This window comes from Poecilia reticulata, chromosome 2, assembly GCF_904066995.2.
Source record: "Poecilia reticulata chromosome 2, P_reticulata-male-v2, whole genome shotgun sequence".
In the NCBI taxonomy this organism is placed as follows: Eukaryota; Metazoa; Chordata; class Actinopteri; order Cyprinodontiformes; family Poeciliidae; genus Poecilia; species Poecilia reticulata.
This window is the reverse complement of record NC_088831.1, coordinates 45,380,543-45,397,168: the sequence shown is the minus strand read 5'-3', so window position 1 is coordinate 45,397,168 and position 16,626 is coordinate 45,380,543. Positions and strand designations below refer to the sequence as shown.

At 41.0% G+C, this 16,626-nt stretch overlaps 2 protein-coding genes across 7 annotated transcripts in view; both read left to right on the top strand.

Annotated features, from left to right (window-relative positions):
• The window catches only part of LOC103460713 (uncharacterized), a 91,220-nt gene extending 75,036 nt beyond the window's left edge, over positions 1 to 16,184 (top strand). For 3 of the 6 annotated variants that reach the window (XM_081604766.1, XM_081604764.1, XM_081604765.1), the window contains 3 exons: positions 4,255 to 4,617; positions 5,624 to 5,707; positions 10,907 to 16,184. In XM_081604766.1, coding sequence (XP_081460892.1) covers positions 4,255 to 4,617; positions 5,624 to 5,707; positions 10,907 to 10,908 — 449 coding nt within the window. In that variant the 3' untranslated portion in view covers positions 10,909 to 16,184. Of the gene's footprint in view, positions 1 to 4,254; positions 4,618 to 5,623; positions 5,708 to 10,906 lie in introns of those variants that run through there. The other 3 variants (XM_081604769.1, XM_081604767.1, XR_014086726.1) reach the window with 2 other exon arrangements.
• Positions 5,783 to 9,850, top strand: LOC145554344 (uncharacterized). Its single transcript, XM_081613918.1, has 3 exons — positions 5,783 to 5,787; positions 8,471 to 9,262; positions 9,307 to 9,850. The coding sequence occupies exons 1-3, from the start codon at positions 5,783 to 5,785 to the stop codon at positions 9,671 to 9,673; spliced, it is 1,164 nt and encodes a 387-aa protein (XP_081470044.1). The 3' UTR covers positions 9,674 to 9,850.
• Positions 16,185 to 16,626: the final 442 nt, after the last annotated feature.

The window sequence follows — 16,626 nt, the reverse complement described above, 5'->3', positions numbered from 1 at the left end:
AGTGGTTCTGGTTCTGGTTCTAGTGGTTCTGGTTCTAGTGGTTCTGGTTCTGGTTCTAGTGGTTCTGGTTCTGGTTCTAGTGGTTCTGGTTCTAGTGGTTCTGGTTCTGGTGGTTCTGGTTCTGGTGGTTCTAGTTGTTCTGGTTCTAGTGGTTCTGGTTCTAGTGGTTCTGGTTCTGGTTCTAGTGGTTCTGGTTCTGGTTCTAGTGGTTCTGGTTCTAGTGGTTCTGGTTCTGGTGGTTCTGGTTCTGGTGGTTCTGGTTCTGGTGGTTCTAGTTGTTCTGGTTGTAGTGGTTCTGGTTCTGGTTCTAGTGGTTCTGGTTCTAGTGGTTCTGGTTCTGGTTCTAGTGGTTCTGGTTCTGGTTCTAGTGGTTCTGGTTCTAGTGGTTCTGGTTTTGGTTCTAGTGGTTCTGGTTCTGGTGGTTCTGGTTCTGGTTCTAGTGGTTCTGGTTCCAGTGGTTCTGGTGGTTCTGGTTCTAGTGGTTCTAGTGGTTCTGGTTCTGGTGGTTCTGGTTCTGGTGGTTCTGGTGGTTCTGGTTCTAGTGGTTCTAGTGGTTCTGGTTCTGGTGGTTCTGGTGGTTCTGGTTCTGGTGGTTCTAGTTGTTCTGGTTGTAGTGGTTCTGGTTCTGGTTCTAGTGGTTCTGGTTCTAGTGGTTCTGGTTCTGGTTCTAGTGGTTCTGGTTCTGGTGGTTCTGGTTCTAGTGGTTCTGGTTCTAGTGGTTCTGGTTCTGGTTCTAGTGGTTCTGGTTCTAGTGGTTCTGTTTCTAGTGGTTCTGGTTCTAGTGGTTCTGGTTCCAGTGGTTCTGGTTCTGGTGGTTCTGGTTCTAGTGGTTCTGGTTCTAGTGGTTCTGGTTCTAGTGGTTCTGGTTCTAGTGGTTCTGGTTCTAGTGGTTCTAGTGGTTCTAGTGGTTCTAGTGGTTCTGGTTCTAGTGGTTCTGGTGGTTCTGGTTCTGGTGGTTCTGGTTCTGGTGGTTCTGGTTCTGGTGGTTCTAGTGGTTCTGGTTCCAGTGGTTCTAGTGGTTCTAGTGGTTCTAGTGGTTCTGGTTCTAGTGGTTCTGGTGGTTCTGGTTCTAGTGGTTCTGGTTCCAGTGGTTCTAGTGGTTCTAGTGGTTCTAGTGGTTCTAGTGGTTCTAGTGGTTCTAGTGGTTCTGGTTCTGGTGGTTCTGGTTCTGGTGGTTCTAGTGGTTCTGGTTCTAGTGGTTCTGGTTCTAGTGGTTCTGGTGGTTCTGGTTCTGGTGGTTCTGGTTCTGGTGGTTCTAGTGGTTCTGGTTCTAGTGGTTCTGGTGGTTCTGGTTCTGGTGGTTCTGGTTCTGGTGGTTCTAGTGGTTCTGGTTCTAGTGGTTCTGGTTCTGGTTCTAGTGGTTCTGGTGGTTCTGGTTCTAGTGGTTCTGGTTCTAGTGGTTCTGGTTCTAGTGGTTCTGGTGGTTCTGGTTCTGGTGGTTCTGGTTCTGGTGGTTCTAGTGGTTCTGGTTCTAGTGGTTCTGGTGGTTCTGGTTCTGGTGGTTCTGGTGGTTCTGGTTCTAGTGGTTCTGGTTCTAGTGGTTCTGGTTCTAGTGGTTCTGGTGGTTCTGGTTCTAGTGGTTCTGGTTCTAGTGGTTCTGGTTCTAGTGGTTCTGGTGGTTCTGGTTCTGGTGGTTCTGGTTCTGGTGGTTCTAGTGGTTCTGGTTCTAGTGGTTCTGGTGGTTCTGGTTCTGGTGGTTCTGGTTCTAGTGGTTCTGGTTCTGGTGGTTCTGGTTCTGGTTCTAGTGGTTCTGGTTCTGGTGGTTCTGGTTTCAGTGGTTCTGGTTCTGGTGGTTCTGGTTCTGGTGGTTCTGGTTCTGGTGGTTCTGGTTGTAGTGGTTCTGGTCCCAGTGGTTCTGGTTCTGGTTCTGGTGGTTCTGGTTCTGGTGGTTCTGGTTCTGGTGGTTCTGGTTTTCGTGCTGCTTTGTGCAGCAGCTGGTTTTCTGGATCCTGATTGGCTGGCGGAGGAAGCTTCAGGGTCCCAGAGCCCTCCAGGTTAATCACCTCATTCAGCCGGGAGGTTTTGGCTTCCAGCTCCGGATGAGTTTAACTCCAGACCCGGAGGAAAAAGTTACAACTTTACCTCCAGCTGCGTTGCTCACATAATAATTGAGGCTTTGACTGATTTATTGGTTCCGGTTCCCTTCAGGACGGAATCATAAGAGAACCAGAACCAGAACCAGAATTATTCAGACACCTGGATAAACTTGGCTTTTTCCCCTTGAAGCCAAATATTTACATGCAACAAATTAAAAGACATTTTGTCACTTTGTGAAGTTAAATCTGACCAAACTCCTTTGATGAGAATTAATAAATGACTTATTTATGCTCAAAGCCAGAAAACAATAATTATTTTTTTAATTTTGTTTGATTTTTATAACTTATTTTTAAATGTTTTAACAAAATACTTTTTCCTTAATTAAATTTTTTTAATCATTAAAAATCTTCCCCTCTGGATGGACTTCAGATGGTTTGGAGGTGACCTTTGACCCTTCCCAGGGGTCATTCCAGATGGTCAGGGAAGTGAATCTGATGAGTTTGGATAAAAACGGATCAACTGATGCGAGGAGGGAAACAGAACCGCAGCAGCTGGACGTGTTGAACGTTTTGGCTCCAACAGAGGAAACGTCTGAAACGTCTGTCGGACTTTCAGGCGTTAAAACATCCCGACTGGAAAAAACGTTAGAGTTACGGTTAACGTTCCGGGATTCAGCGCCGCCTGAAGGTTTAACCTGCAGAGCAAAACACCAAAGCTATCCACACTGCAGGCTAGCTGGATGCTAACTGAATGCTAACTAGATGGTAGCTGGATGCTAGCTGGATGCTAACTGGATGCTAGATGGATGGTAGCTTGATGCTAGCTGGATGCTAACTAGATGGTAGCTTGATGCTAGCTGGATGCTAGATGGATGGTAGCTAGATGCTAACTGGATGCTATATGGATGGTAGCTTGATGCTAGCTGGATGCTAACTAGATGGTAGCTTGATGCTAGCTGGATGCTAGATGGATGGTAGCTAGATGCTAACTGGATGCTAACTAGAACGTAGCTGGATGCTAGCTGGATGGTAGCTGGATGCTAACTGAATGCTAAATGGATGGTAGCTTGATGCTAGCTGGATGCTAACTAGATGGTAGCTTGATGCTAACTGGATGCTAACTAGATGGTAGCTTGATGGAAACTGGATGCAAGATGGATGCTAGCTGGATGCTTGATGGATGGTAGCTGGATGCTAACTGGATGGTAGCTGGATGCTAGCTGGATGCTAGATGGATGCTAACTGGATGCTAGATGGATGCTAGCTGGATGCTAGATGGATACTAACTGGATGCTAACTTGATGGTAACTGGATGCTAGCTGGATGCCAGCTAGATGCTAACTGGATGCTAGCTGGATGCTAGATGGATGCTAGCTGGATGCTAGATGGATGCTAGATGGATGCTAACTGGATGCTAGCTGGATACTAGATGGATGCTAGCTGGATGCTAGATGGATGCTAGATGGATGCTACCTGGATACTAGATGGATGCTAGATGGATGCTAGCTGGATGCTAGATGGATGCTAGCTGGATACTAGATGGATGCTAGCTGGATGCTAGATGGATGCTAGCTTGTTTCTCTGGATTCCTGCCCTGTGTTTGTGCGTGTTGTTGGAGTGAAGTCGGTCTCTGATTGCCTTTAGCCTGTAACGCGATCAATAGTCTGTTGAGCTAAAATGAAGCATTTCGTTCACACCATGCTGAACCGTTGTGTGCATTTCATGTTCGCAGTCAGATCTTGGCAACACTCATCTAGCATCGTTCAGGCAGAGCGGCGGTTAAAGTATCTGGATCATATCTGGATCTTTTTCTCATTTTGTGATGAAGCATTAAATATTTTAGACTTTAACTCAAACTTCCAGCAAACTGAGGAAAACAAGGAGGCAGAGAGAAAAGTCTCCGACCAACAGAAAATGTTTTTATTCATCATAAAGAATCCAAAGAATTGTTCTTACCAATCTGCCTCATTCTCCATTTCTACCCTGAAATCAGATTTAATTTGTAAAGTGGTCGTAGCTAATTACCTCGTCCATAAACACGTTTCAAAGCTTCACTGCTCCACTTCAGCCATGCTTCCTGCTCTTTCATCATGCCAACTGTTAGCGGCTAGCTAATAGCTGGTAGCTGCATAGAGGCTATCTGCTAGCTACCTAGCTGCTAGCGGCTAGCTCCCTGTGTGCCCTGTGAGCCACTGCAGCTGTCCTCCTTGTGCCGCAGGATCGCGCTGCGCCATGCGGACGCTGGACAGCGGAATCGGGACCATTCCTCTCCCAGAATCCTGCTCCTTCTTCTCCTCCATCCTCAGCTTCCTTCCCAAATCCTCGTCGACCCCCGAGCAGTCGCTCAGCCCTCCCAGTGTTCCCGGTTCCTCCAGTGAAGACGTGTCCCCGTTGCCCCGGTGGAGAGTCCCGTCCAGCGGCAGGGACGGCGGCCGCTCAGGCCTCCCCGCCTCCCTGTCCGACTCCTCCATGATCCCGTCGGTGCCTTTCCCCACTGTGGCCTTCCTCCAGCCCTCGTCTCACCCGTTGACCCCAGCCAGTGTGTGTGACACCCAGAGCAGGCTGCCCAGACCGCCCAGAGGTAACGCAGAGACCTGGTGGTTCCTTCAGGCTGCAGCAGGTCACAACCAGGTTCAACCATGAGTGATAAAGCTACAGGTCACACCTAGCATAGCGGCCTTGTTGACACTGTAGGATGCTGCTAGCTTAAGCTAAATCCTTTAGCTAAAGGATTGAGCTAATATGTTGTCTTGAGCAATTAGGCTAATATTTTATGAGGCTAAATCATTAATCTACATATTTTACTTAGAACTAACTTGTGCTAAATTAATAGATTAATTTAGCACAAGTATTTATGCTATAATTACTTGTAGCTAACAAGTAATTGGCTTTGGCACAACAATTCTTTGTCGTGGCAACAAGTAGCAATGTGTCATGCTAATGTTTCCAGAAGCTACATTATTAGACTGAATGTTTGAACTTATGTTAGCTTAAGCTAACTCCTTAAGGAAAACACGGTTGCCACATTACAAACCAAAAGCTAAAGAAGGCCTTGCTAATGTGACCTGGTGCTAAAATATTTGACTGTTAGCTTAAGCTACGTCCCTATGCTAAGTAATTAGGTTATATATATATATATATATATATATATATATATATATATATATATATATATATATATATGAGCTAGTATTATCTCAGGCTAAATTAATAGGCTAAAGCTATTGGCATAATAGTTACCAGATTACAAACCAAAAGTTAAAGTGACTAAATGTCTGAAATAAATAACTTGGTGTTGCAGTTTTAGTCCAGATCTATAAAATCTTTTACAATAATAGGTCTAGCTAAATGTAGAGGTAATCTATGGATGGAGGTAATGCTACTTTGTTATCAGAAGTAATCTTGTTTATAATTATTGCAACAAATTATGAAACATAAAGGTTTTTGAAAATAAACCACATTTTTCACAGCTGTTTCCCCGACTGTTTAAAAACATAATCATCTCTAAATATGAGTTGAGTATGAAAAGCTTTGTAGACGTTGAACTCGATCAAAGGCTGACGTTGATTTATTTTCTGCTTCTCCAGGTGGGACGGAACCAAAGAAGCTGAGTCACATCAAACCCAAACCGCGATCCGCAGCGAACCAACGGCAGGAGCAGCTGGCAAACTGTGAGGGGGCGACACACGGTTTATTCACGCTGATCCACCGGTTCGATCGGGTGGTTAGGTTGTTATTAGGTTATTATGGGGTTGTTATCGAGTTTTGATCAGGTTATTATCAGGTTGTTTTCAGGTTGTTATCAGGTTGTTACCAGGTTGTTATCAGGTTGTTTTCAGGTTGTTATCAGGTTGTTATCAGGTTATTATCAGGTTGTTACCAGGTTGTTATCAGGTTGTTATTAGGTTGTTATCAGGTTGTTACCAGGTTGTTACCAGGTTGTTATCAGGTTGTTATCAGGTTGTTACCAGGTTGTTACCAGGTTGTTATCAGGTTGTTACCAGGTTGTTATCAGGTTGTTTTCAGGTTGTTATCAGGTTGTTATCAGGTTATTATCAGGTTGTTATCAGGTTGTTATCAGGTTGTTATTAGGTTGTTATCAGGTTGTTATCAGGTTGTTATCAGGTTGTTATCAGGTTGTTATCAGGTTGTTATCAGGTTGTTATTAGGTTGTTATCAGGTTGTTATCAGGTTGTTATCAGGTTGTTATCAGGTTGTTATCAGGTTGTTATCAGGTTGTTATCAGGTTATTATCAGGTTGTTACCAGGTTGTCATCAGGTTGTCAGGTTGTTATCAGGTTGTTACCAGGTTGTTACCAGGTTGTTATCAGGTTGTTATCAGGTTGTTATCAGGTTGTCATCAGGTTGTTACCAGGTTGTTATCAGGTTGTTATCAGGTTGTTATCAGGTTGTTATCAGGTTGTTATCAGGTTGTTATCAGGTTGTTATCAGGTTGTTATCAGGTTGTTATCAGGTTGTTATCAGGTTGTTATCAGGTTGTTATCAGGTTGTTATCAGGTTGTTATCAGGTTGTTATCAGGTTGTTATCAGGTTGTTATCAGGTTATTATCAGGTTGTTATCAGGTTGTTATCAGGTTGTTATTAGGTTGTTATCAGGTTGTTATCAGGTTATTATCAGGTTGTTATCAGGTTGTTATCAGGTTGTTATTAGGTTGTTATCAGGTTGTTACCAGGTTGTTACCAGGTTGTTATCAGGTTGTTATCAGGTTGTTACCAGGTTGTTACCAGGTTGTTATCAGGTTGTTACCAGGTTGTTATCAGGTTGTTTTCAGGTTGTTATCAGGTTGTTATCAGGTTATTATCAGGTTGTTATCAGGTTGTTATTAGGTTGTTATTAGGTTGTTATCAGGTTGTTATCAGGTTGTTATCAGGTTGTTATCAGGTTGTTATCAGGTTGTTATCAGGTTGTTATTAGGTTGTTATCAGGTTGTTATCAGGTTGTTACCAGGTTGTTATCAGGTTGTTATTAGGTTGTTATCAGGTTGTTACCAGGTTGTTACCAGGTTGTTATCAGGTTATTATCAGGTTGTTACCAGGTTGTCATCAGGTTGTCAGGTTGTTATCAGGTTGTTACCAGGTTGTTACCAGGTTGTTATCAGGTTGTTATCAGGTTGTTATCAGGTTGTTATCAGGTTGTTACCAGGTTGTTATCAGGTTGTTATCAGGTTGTTATCAGGTTGTTATCAGGTTGTTATCAGGTTGTTACCAGGTTGTTACCAGGTTGTTATCAGGTTGTTATCAGGTTGTTACCAGGTTGTTATCAGGTTGTTATCAGGTTGTTACCAGGTTGTTATCAGGTTGTTATCAGGTTGTTATCAGGTTGTTATCAGGTTGTTATCAGGTTGTTATCAGGTTGTTACCAGGTTGTTACCAGGTTGTTACCAGGTTGTTATCAGGTTGTTATCAGGTTGTTACCAGGTTGTTAGCAGGTTGTTACCAGGTTGTTACCAGGTTGTTACCAGGTTGTTATCAGGTTGTTAGCAGGTTGTTATCAGGTTGTTACCAGGTTGTTATCAGGTTGTTACCAGGTTGTTACCAGGTTGTTATCAGGTTGTTATCAGGTTGTCATCAGGTTGTTATCAGGTTGTTACCAGGTTGTTACCAGGTTGTTATCAGGTTGTTAGCAGGTTGTTATCAGGTTGTTACCAGGTTGTTATCAGGTTGTTACCAGGTTGTTACCAGGTTGTCATCAGGTTGTTATCAGGTTGTTACCAGGTTGTTACCAGGTTGTTATCAGGTTATTATCAGGTTGTTACCAGGTTGTCATCAGGTTGTCAGGTTGTTATCAGGTTGTTACCAGGTTGTTACCAGGTTGTTATCAGGTTGTTATCAGGTTGTTATCAGGTTGTCATCAGGTTGTTACCAGGTTGTTATCAGGTTGTTATCAGGTTGTTATCAGGTTGTTATCAGGTTGTTATCAGGTTGTTACCAGGTTGTTAGCAGGTTGTTACCAGGTTGTTACCAGGTTGTTACCAGGTTGTTATCAGGTTGTTAGCAGGTTGTTATCAGGTTGTTACCAGGTTGTTATCAGGTTGTTACCAGGTTGTTACCAGGTTGTTATCAGGTTGTTATCAGGTTGTCATCAGGTTGTTATCAGGTTGTTACCAGGTTGTTACCAGGTTGTTATCAGGTTGTTAGCAGGTTGTTATCAGGTTGTTACCAGGTTGTTATCAGGTTGTTACCAGGTTGTTACCAGGTTGTCATCAGGTTGTTATCAGGTTGTTACCAGGTTGTTACCAGGTTGTTATCAGGTTATTATCAGGTTGTTACCAGGTTGTCATCAGGTTGTCAGGTTGTTATCAGGTTGTTACCAGGTTGTTACCAGGTTGTTATCAGGTTGTTATCAGGTTGTTATCAGGTTGTCATCAGGTTGTTACCAGGTTGTTATCAGGTTGTTATCAGGTTGTTATCAGGTTGTTATCAGGTTGTTATCAGGTTGTTACCAGGTTGTTACCAGGTTGTTATCAGGTTGTTATCAGGTTGTTACCAGGTTGTTATCAGGTTGTTATCAGGTTGTTATCAGGTTGTTACCAGGTTGTTATCAGGTTGTTATCAGGTTGTTATCAGGTTGTTATCAGGTTGTTACCAGGTTGTTACCAGGTTGTTACCAGGTTGTTACCAGGTTGTTACCAGGTTGTTATCAGGTTGTTATCAGGTTGTTTTCAGGTTGTTATCAGGTTGTTTTCAGGTTGTTATCAGGTTGTTTTCAGGTTGTTATCAGGTTGTTATCAGGTTGTTATCAGGTTGTTATCAGGTTGTTACCAGGTTGTTATCAGGTTGTTATCAGGTTGTTATCAGGTTGTTATCAGGTTGTTACCAGGTTGTTATCAGGTTGTTACCAGGTTGTTACCAGGTTGTCATCAGGTTGTTATCAGGTTGTTAGCAGGTTGTTATCAGGTTGTTACCAGGTTGTTATCAGGTTGTTACCAGGTTGTTAGCAGGTTGTCATCAGGTTGTTATCAGGTTGTTATCAGGTTGTTACCAGGTTGTTATCAGGTTGTTATCAGGTTGTTATCAGGTTGTTACCAGGTTGTTATCAGGTTGTTATCAGGTTGTTATCAGGTTGTTTTCAGGTTGTTTTCAGGTTGTTATCAGGTTGTTATCAGGTTGTTATCAGGTTGTTATCAGGTTGTTATCAGGTTGTTATCAGGTTGTTTTCAGGTTGTTATCAGGTTGTTATCAGGTTATTATCAGGTTGTTTTCAGGTTATTATCAGGTTGTTATCAGGTTGTTATCAGGTTGTTATCAGGTTGTTTTCAGGTTGTTATCAGGTTGTTATCAGGTTGTTATCAGGTTGTTATCAGGTTGTTATCAGGTTGTTATCAGGTTGTTATCAGGTTGTTATCAGGTTGTTATCAGGTTGTTTTCAGGTTGTTATCAGGTTGTTATCAGGTTGTTACCAGGTTGTTATCAGGTTGTTATCAGGTTGTTTTCAGGTTGTTACCAGGTTGTTATCAGGTTGTTATCAGGTTGTTATCAGGTTGTTTTCAGGTTGTTATCAGGTTACCAGGAGCAGAGTAACATGGACCCGCAGCTCTTCATTGTTGGGATGTTGCAGCAGTTTGTCTGCAGGAGTCCAGAGATTTGCTCCGACCTTTAGCTGCTGCTGGCGATAATCAAACTGTTTCCTCTCCAGAAACTCAGAGCTGCCTGAAAACTGAACGGTGCTTAAAAAAGCCTTTCCATTAAATTCCCATCTTCACAGAGAGCAGCGCCTAATGGCCGCTGGCAGCTGACGCTTGACTAACGCTCCCAAACGTCTCCCCCTGCGACTGCAGCGCGGTAGTACGGCAAGCCCATTTAACATAAAATCAGCTTCACATCTTACCTCTGAACCTCATTCATGTTAATATTAATTTAACTCTAATTATCTTCTGACTAATTGACATCAGATTTACCATTAAGTTGTATTTCAGATATCAGAAAATCAGTTATGACTATTCATAAAGTGAATTTAAAATGTTTCACTTTTTGTTCTGGCCAGTTAAAATTACAATTATAGATATTTTAATGCATTTTTAGACAGAAGATTCAAATAGTGTGAAAAACTGAGTCATATTTTTATTTCTCTGTTTTCATTAAAAAATCTCCAAATGTAATAAAACAGTTTATTATTAACATCTGGCTGCTCAGAATGACATCACTTTTAATAATTATTCTGATTTAGCATTTTGAAATTTCAATTAAAAAAATGTAATTATAAGAGATTTTTATTTTCAGCAGAACTTTGATCTTCAAATCTGTTTAAGATTGTTTGTCTTTTTGGAGAATAAATGGAGATTTATGCAGATTTATGTAATTCTGACTCGTCATAAGCTGTAGAAATCTGTAGTTGCCATTGTGGCTGTTTGACCCGTCAGAGGGAGAATTATGGCATTTAGCATTTTATCTGTGAAAAGCTGCATTATGCTCAATGTTTTTGATTTTATCTAAAACTCATTTTTATATATTTGGAATGTGATTCCAGGGAGTGAGACTGATTTTATGTTAAATCTTCTTGCCATAGAGGTGAGGTTCTGAAGTTTGTTCAGGGCTCCTGTCTCTTTAAGAGGATGCTGCTCTGTTTACGGCGGCCATCTTTGTGCATTTGACGAATCTGGACAGTATTTTTGTTTGCCTATTTAAAGCTGGGATGAAAATGATGCAACGTTAAAGCAAAACATCCTGATGCAACGTCAGGATGATGAAATGAAGAATCACACGATTCTCATTTAAATTTAAACCTGCGTCGTTTCTAGAACCAAACTGTTTTAGATGCTTTCGTTCTGATCCGGTCCGGCCTGGAAGACGCTTCGTTTCCTACCGGATTCATGTTTAACCCTTCGTTTGTCCTCCATGTTTTGCTGCAGAGATCCTGGAGCTGCAGAAAAGCCTCGCCCAGCATCGGCCAATCAGGATGCAGGACGACGCTCTGCTTCCTGTTCATGCTGCAGGGCTGCGGCGCTGCGAAGATGAATCCTAAACTTCTCCTCCAAAACGTTCTGGTCTAGTCAAATCCTCTTCTTCACGCTGAGGACGACGTGGCAGCTAGCTAGCGGCTTTCTAATGTAGCATCGTGTAAATAAACAGCAGCGCGTTCATTTCCATCACAGCTTCATATTATTAACTTCAGAATCAGGTTTCAGCTGTTTTACTTTTTCTGTCTGGCTGAAATAAAATCACCAAACCTGCAGCTGCCAGGCAGGAAATCACGTTTACGTCAACCTGAATGCTTTCCTGTCCTAAAACCAGCAGCATTTCACTGCTTGTTCCAGTGACCAGGCTAACTAGCATTAGCAATACACACAGAAGAGCCGTTTTCTACCGGATGCTACCTGATTTATGGTGATACGATAATCAATAACTACGATTAAAACTTATTTCTTATCATCCTAGAGTAATAAAACCTTAAATTCTGCTAAACAGAATAATAAAGAGACAAACAGCTAAAATTCTGAGGGAAGATTAGCATTAGCATGCTTATGTTAGCGTCGGCTAACTACTCTTTTTCTGTGTTTGTATTTGATTGCAGGTCATTTTTTGCACTATTTGAACTTATTTCATTGTTTCACCATGAAGGACATGAATCCACTTTATTTTCTGTTAAATATGAAAGAAAAAGTTAGCTTTGAGGTTAGCATGCTAACAATAGCACATCTTCTTTATTTTGATAAAATGTTGAAACTGATCAATCAATAAAATCTATAAATTATTTATCTGGCATGCCAGCTGATGATGATAAACCTCTCACTGTTTCAGACATGAGGAACAAAAGTAGCAATATTTCCCACCAGATGCTATCATTACTGTTAGCAGTGCAGATAAATAAATTGAACGTTAAAACTTTAACATTTCTTATTTGGTTTCTCAACAATAATCTCTTAAATTCTGCAAAACAAACTGATGAAATTTTAGGGGAATTTTTCTGTTAATTCTCAACGTTAGCATTAGCACTAGCATGCTAACGTTGAGGTTAATTTAGCTTTTCTGTGTGCATCATATTCCTGCTTACATCATTTATTGAAGTTTAATTTTTTTTGTAATGTTTGAACTTATTTCATGGTTTCATCATCGATCAACTTGATTTAACATGAAAGAAAATTAGCTTTGAGATTAGCTTGCTAACATTAGCATTAGCACACGCTCTTATTTATTTTGATAAAAACTTTAGACACGTTAAAACAAATCAAACAATAAAATGTATAAATTATTTATCTTGCATAAGTTAAATTCACCTCAGCTGGAAAAATGAGCTTTAATATTTTGTGAAAGTTTACAGAATATTTGCGTAAAAAGCTGCGGAAACGTCCGGCCAATTAAACTTTTACTGAATAAGAACTTCTGTTGTCAGAATGAGTTTTGAAATCATAAATGAATAATTTCCTCACATGAAGCTGATCAGGAGCCACAGGAAGTGGTTCTGCTACTTCCTGTCCTCCTTTGTTTCTTCTTCGTGGGTTTTTGGCTCAAGGTCACGACGACCTTCAGCTGTTTGGGATGAAAAATATCCAGATGAAAATCTGGAGGATAAAAGTTCAGCAGAGGCTGAACAGCAGAAATGGCTCTGAGGGGATTATTGATTATTGATTATTGAAGTGGTGTTCTGCTGAGGCTGATGAGTAGTCAGTATCCGACTGTTCAGATTTCTGCCACCTTAAAATAACTTAAACTGTAAATATTGTTTATCTTCACTTTTTATCACTGCAGGTTTAAATGTTGCCAATAAAAAGTTATGAAATATCATCAGATTAATGATGGAATATCTGATCATAAACTCTTCAAGTCGCTAACAGAAAAATGTAATCGTGTTATTTTGTCAAAACTTGTATTTTATTTAACAACTTTGTTTTAATTCATGTTTCTGAATATAAAACAAAACAAATCAGTAAACAAGGTGTGAATATGATGTTTGCTAAATTAAACATTAACAGAAATATGACTTATCCTGCAAATGTTTAATATTCGTGCTACAGACGTTTAGCAGCATCTGGTCTGAACCCTCCTCCATGAGGAACCGGCCAATCAGAGCCTGATCCCGACCCGGTTCACCGCCGGGTCCTAAAACCTGGAATCGGGTTTTTACATAAACCGCTTTCAGAGTTGTTTCAAGATGGCCGACTGATTAACTAGTTCAGAGACGGGTAAGATGCTGCCTCCTCACACCCGCCCTGCAGAACCCCGAACTGTCCCTTTAAGGCGGGACTTCATGACTCATTTCCCGTTTCCATGACGATGTGAATCTAACTTATGGATCCGCTGTAAACGCTGAGCGATGTGAATATTTTGGTGTTTTTCTCTCCTGCATGCTTCACTTTGTCGATTCATCCAGACTGAAACCAGCGGAGGAACCGTTTCCGCGCTGCGATGATGTCATCACGACATCATCGCTTCACAGTGATGACGTCAGCAGGACGGTTCGTTAGGAGTCGTTTTGCTCAGGGAATTGAACCACTGACCTTCTGATCGATGCTGTGGATTCGCTCAGACATGGAAACTGATCCAGGATCTTCCGGCTCTCTGGAACAACAAATCGATTTCATGGAACCGTTTTTAATGTTTGGGTGTTTCCTGGTTCCTGGTTCCTGGTGGCGGCTGAGCCACGTAGCGGAGCCGTTTCCTGCTGGAACAGTTAAAGTCACGGCGCGCCGTCACGCTCTCCCCCCGCTCCAGTAGCTGCATGTTTACATGTTTCGGCTCATTTCTCTGCCACGGCAGCAGGAAAAGTCCCGATCCGGTTTCCCTCTTTTCAGTTCCAGACTCTTTTTTATTTTTTTAATCATTTTCTTTCCAAGTCCAACATTAAGAACCATTCAGATGTTAAAAACCCAAAGAATTAATCAGTTTTTTGGTGAAAAATATCTGATGACTCAGCAAAAAATCGGCTTTAAATCGGCTGCAGCTGCCAGTAAGTCATTTATTTTGGTTGTTTTCTTAAACTCCTCACACGCAGCAATTTGGAGGTAAACAGCAAAAACTTTAGCTAAAAAGCTTAAAAAGAATAAATTTAAAAGTGTTTGGTTCACAGGTGACCTTCTGCTAATGCGCTAATAGCAAAGCTAATTATTAGCTTTGCTCTTTAGTGCTTTTGCTAACTTCGAAAGCATTTAGTAAATTTCAGTTGAATGTTGGAACAAAGTTAGCAAACAAAACTCAACGGCTGTGAAACTGTAACCAGGAGCGAAACGTCCGTTTCAAAGAATCACTTCCTGAAGCGCAAACCGAACAGGACGGCCACAAAATTAGCCCAGCAGAGGCGCTAAGCTACGCGACAGCACTCCTTTTACTGTGGGCATTGTTGAAATTAGCATGTTAGCATTAGCTTCCACTGAATAATGAGTCGATGTAGCATGCTAGCATTAGCTTCCACTTAATAATGTGTCGATGTAGCATGCTAGCATTAGCTTCCACTGAATAATGTGTCGATGTAGCATGCTAGCATTAGCTTCCACTGAATAATGAGTCGATGTAGCATGCTAGCATTAGCTTCCACTGAATAATGAGTCGATGTAGCATGCTAGCATTAGCTTCCACTGAATAATGAGTCGATGTAGCATGCTAGCATTAGCTTACACTGAATAATGAGTCGATGTAGCATGCTAGCATTAGCTTACACTGAATGATGTGTCGATGTAGCATGCTAGCATTAGCTTCCACTGAATAATGAGTCGATGTAGCATGCTAGCATTAGCTTACACTGAATAATGAGTCGATGTAGCATGCTAGCATTAGCTTACACTGAATGATGTGTCGATGTAGCATGCTAGCATTAGCTTCCACTGAATAATGAGTCGATGTAGCATGCTAGCATTAGCTTACACTGAATAATGAGTCGATGTAGCATGCTAGCATTAGCTTACACTGAATGATGTGTCGATGTAGCATGCTAGCATTAGCTTCCACTGAATGATGTGTCGATGTAGCATGCTAGCATTAGCTTCCACTGAATAATGAGTCGATGTAGCATGCTAGCATTAGTGGAACCAGTGTTTCCACTTATTGCTTTACGGTTAGCGTAGCTAGCTCTCTGGCTAGCGGTGCCCACCGCTGCAGGGTGATTCTCTGGATCCGCTGCATTTAGTGTCTCAGGTTTATCGCAAAGATTTTCATATAATGCAAACAAAATGTTTTATAGAAAATCAGTAAATGGAAACATCCATTCTTATTCATGCAAATATATTTAAACTGATGTTTTAAACCGCTGTGGCTCATCAGCCAGATGAGCGAGTCCCGCTGACCGACGGTCATTTCTCAGTTAAAACTAATAAAAATATCCAGTAACTGCGAGTTATTTCTGCTAATATAAACATTTTAGGTCCATTTTAACCCACATAAAAGAAACATGAGGAAAATCATGAATTATTATAAAACATCATTTTTAATCCTCCAGTTTTGTTCAGCGTTTTAATTAATCCTGATATTAAACTAAAATCTGTTGGACTGAATGCAAAGTTGATCCAAAAACATAAAAATCCTGATTTAATGTTGGTTTAAAATGTATTTTCATGATTTATGAGAAGAGCTTTTGCATCAAGTTGCCATATTTACTTATCAGTCTAATTATTATGATTCAGAATCAAATAAAATATATTTAAAATGTGTCATTTTAACCGAGAATTAGTTTAATTCTGCAGTTTTTCTGCCGGAGGCGGCAAATAAAGCAACAAGTAGCAAATAAATTCATGTTCATGTTTTAATTCATGCATCAGACATTTTGTTGGAGGTTCAAAGTTCAGAGTTCAAAACTGTTTTTAGACCCAAAAGGCTCCGAGTCCTCTGATGTTTTCCTCTGCCGCGTCGTTTTTAATGCGCTTTTATGGCTGCAGTTCATTTTTATCCACTTTATGTAAAAAACAACAAACGTGAATCATCTTGTTGGAATAAAGTCCGATCGATAATCAGCTGGACTGAAAGCTGAGGCCAGAACCGGATCGGGACTTTCAAAGTAAAATACGTTGTGTGTCGGTTCGGGTCGGGCGCTGGTTCCGACCCGCAGCATGACGTCAGTCGGCACTGAAGAGTGTTTGAACATTTATTGCACATTTTGTCTGTTTGTTTTTCTCAATCCAATAATTGCAGTGATGTGTCACCATAGCAACCGCAGACTGTAATGTTTATGTCCGAAACGGAAATAAACTATTTCACTACTTCCGCCTGGCTGCTCGGATTGTTTGCACTGTAAAACAGAACCGGTTGAAACGCGCAGATCTATGTTTCCAGAAGCTGCTCAGATTTTACTCCCGTTGCTTTCAATGAAAAACAATAAATTTAGAAAAATGTTTTCCTTCATCAGAACTTGAATTTAACTTTAAACACGTTGAATTTAACTAAATATAATTAAACTGATTATTTATTGTTTATTTGATGTTTTGATTCAAGAAGTTTGAAGTTTTTTACAACAAAAACAATGAAAATGAGTCAAAATCCAAAGAAAAAAGAGGGAAAGAAAGAAGCTAACAGGCTAACAGGCTTATTAGAACTTTATATAATAGGAACCAGAACCTGAGGCGGAACCAGAACCTGAGGCAGAACCGGAACCAGAACCTGCCACAGGACGGTTTTCCTGCTGGACCTTCATCAGGCTGGCGGTCGG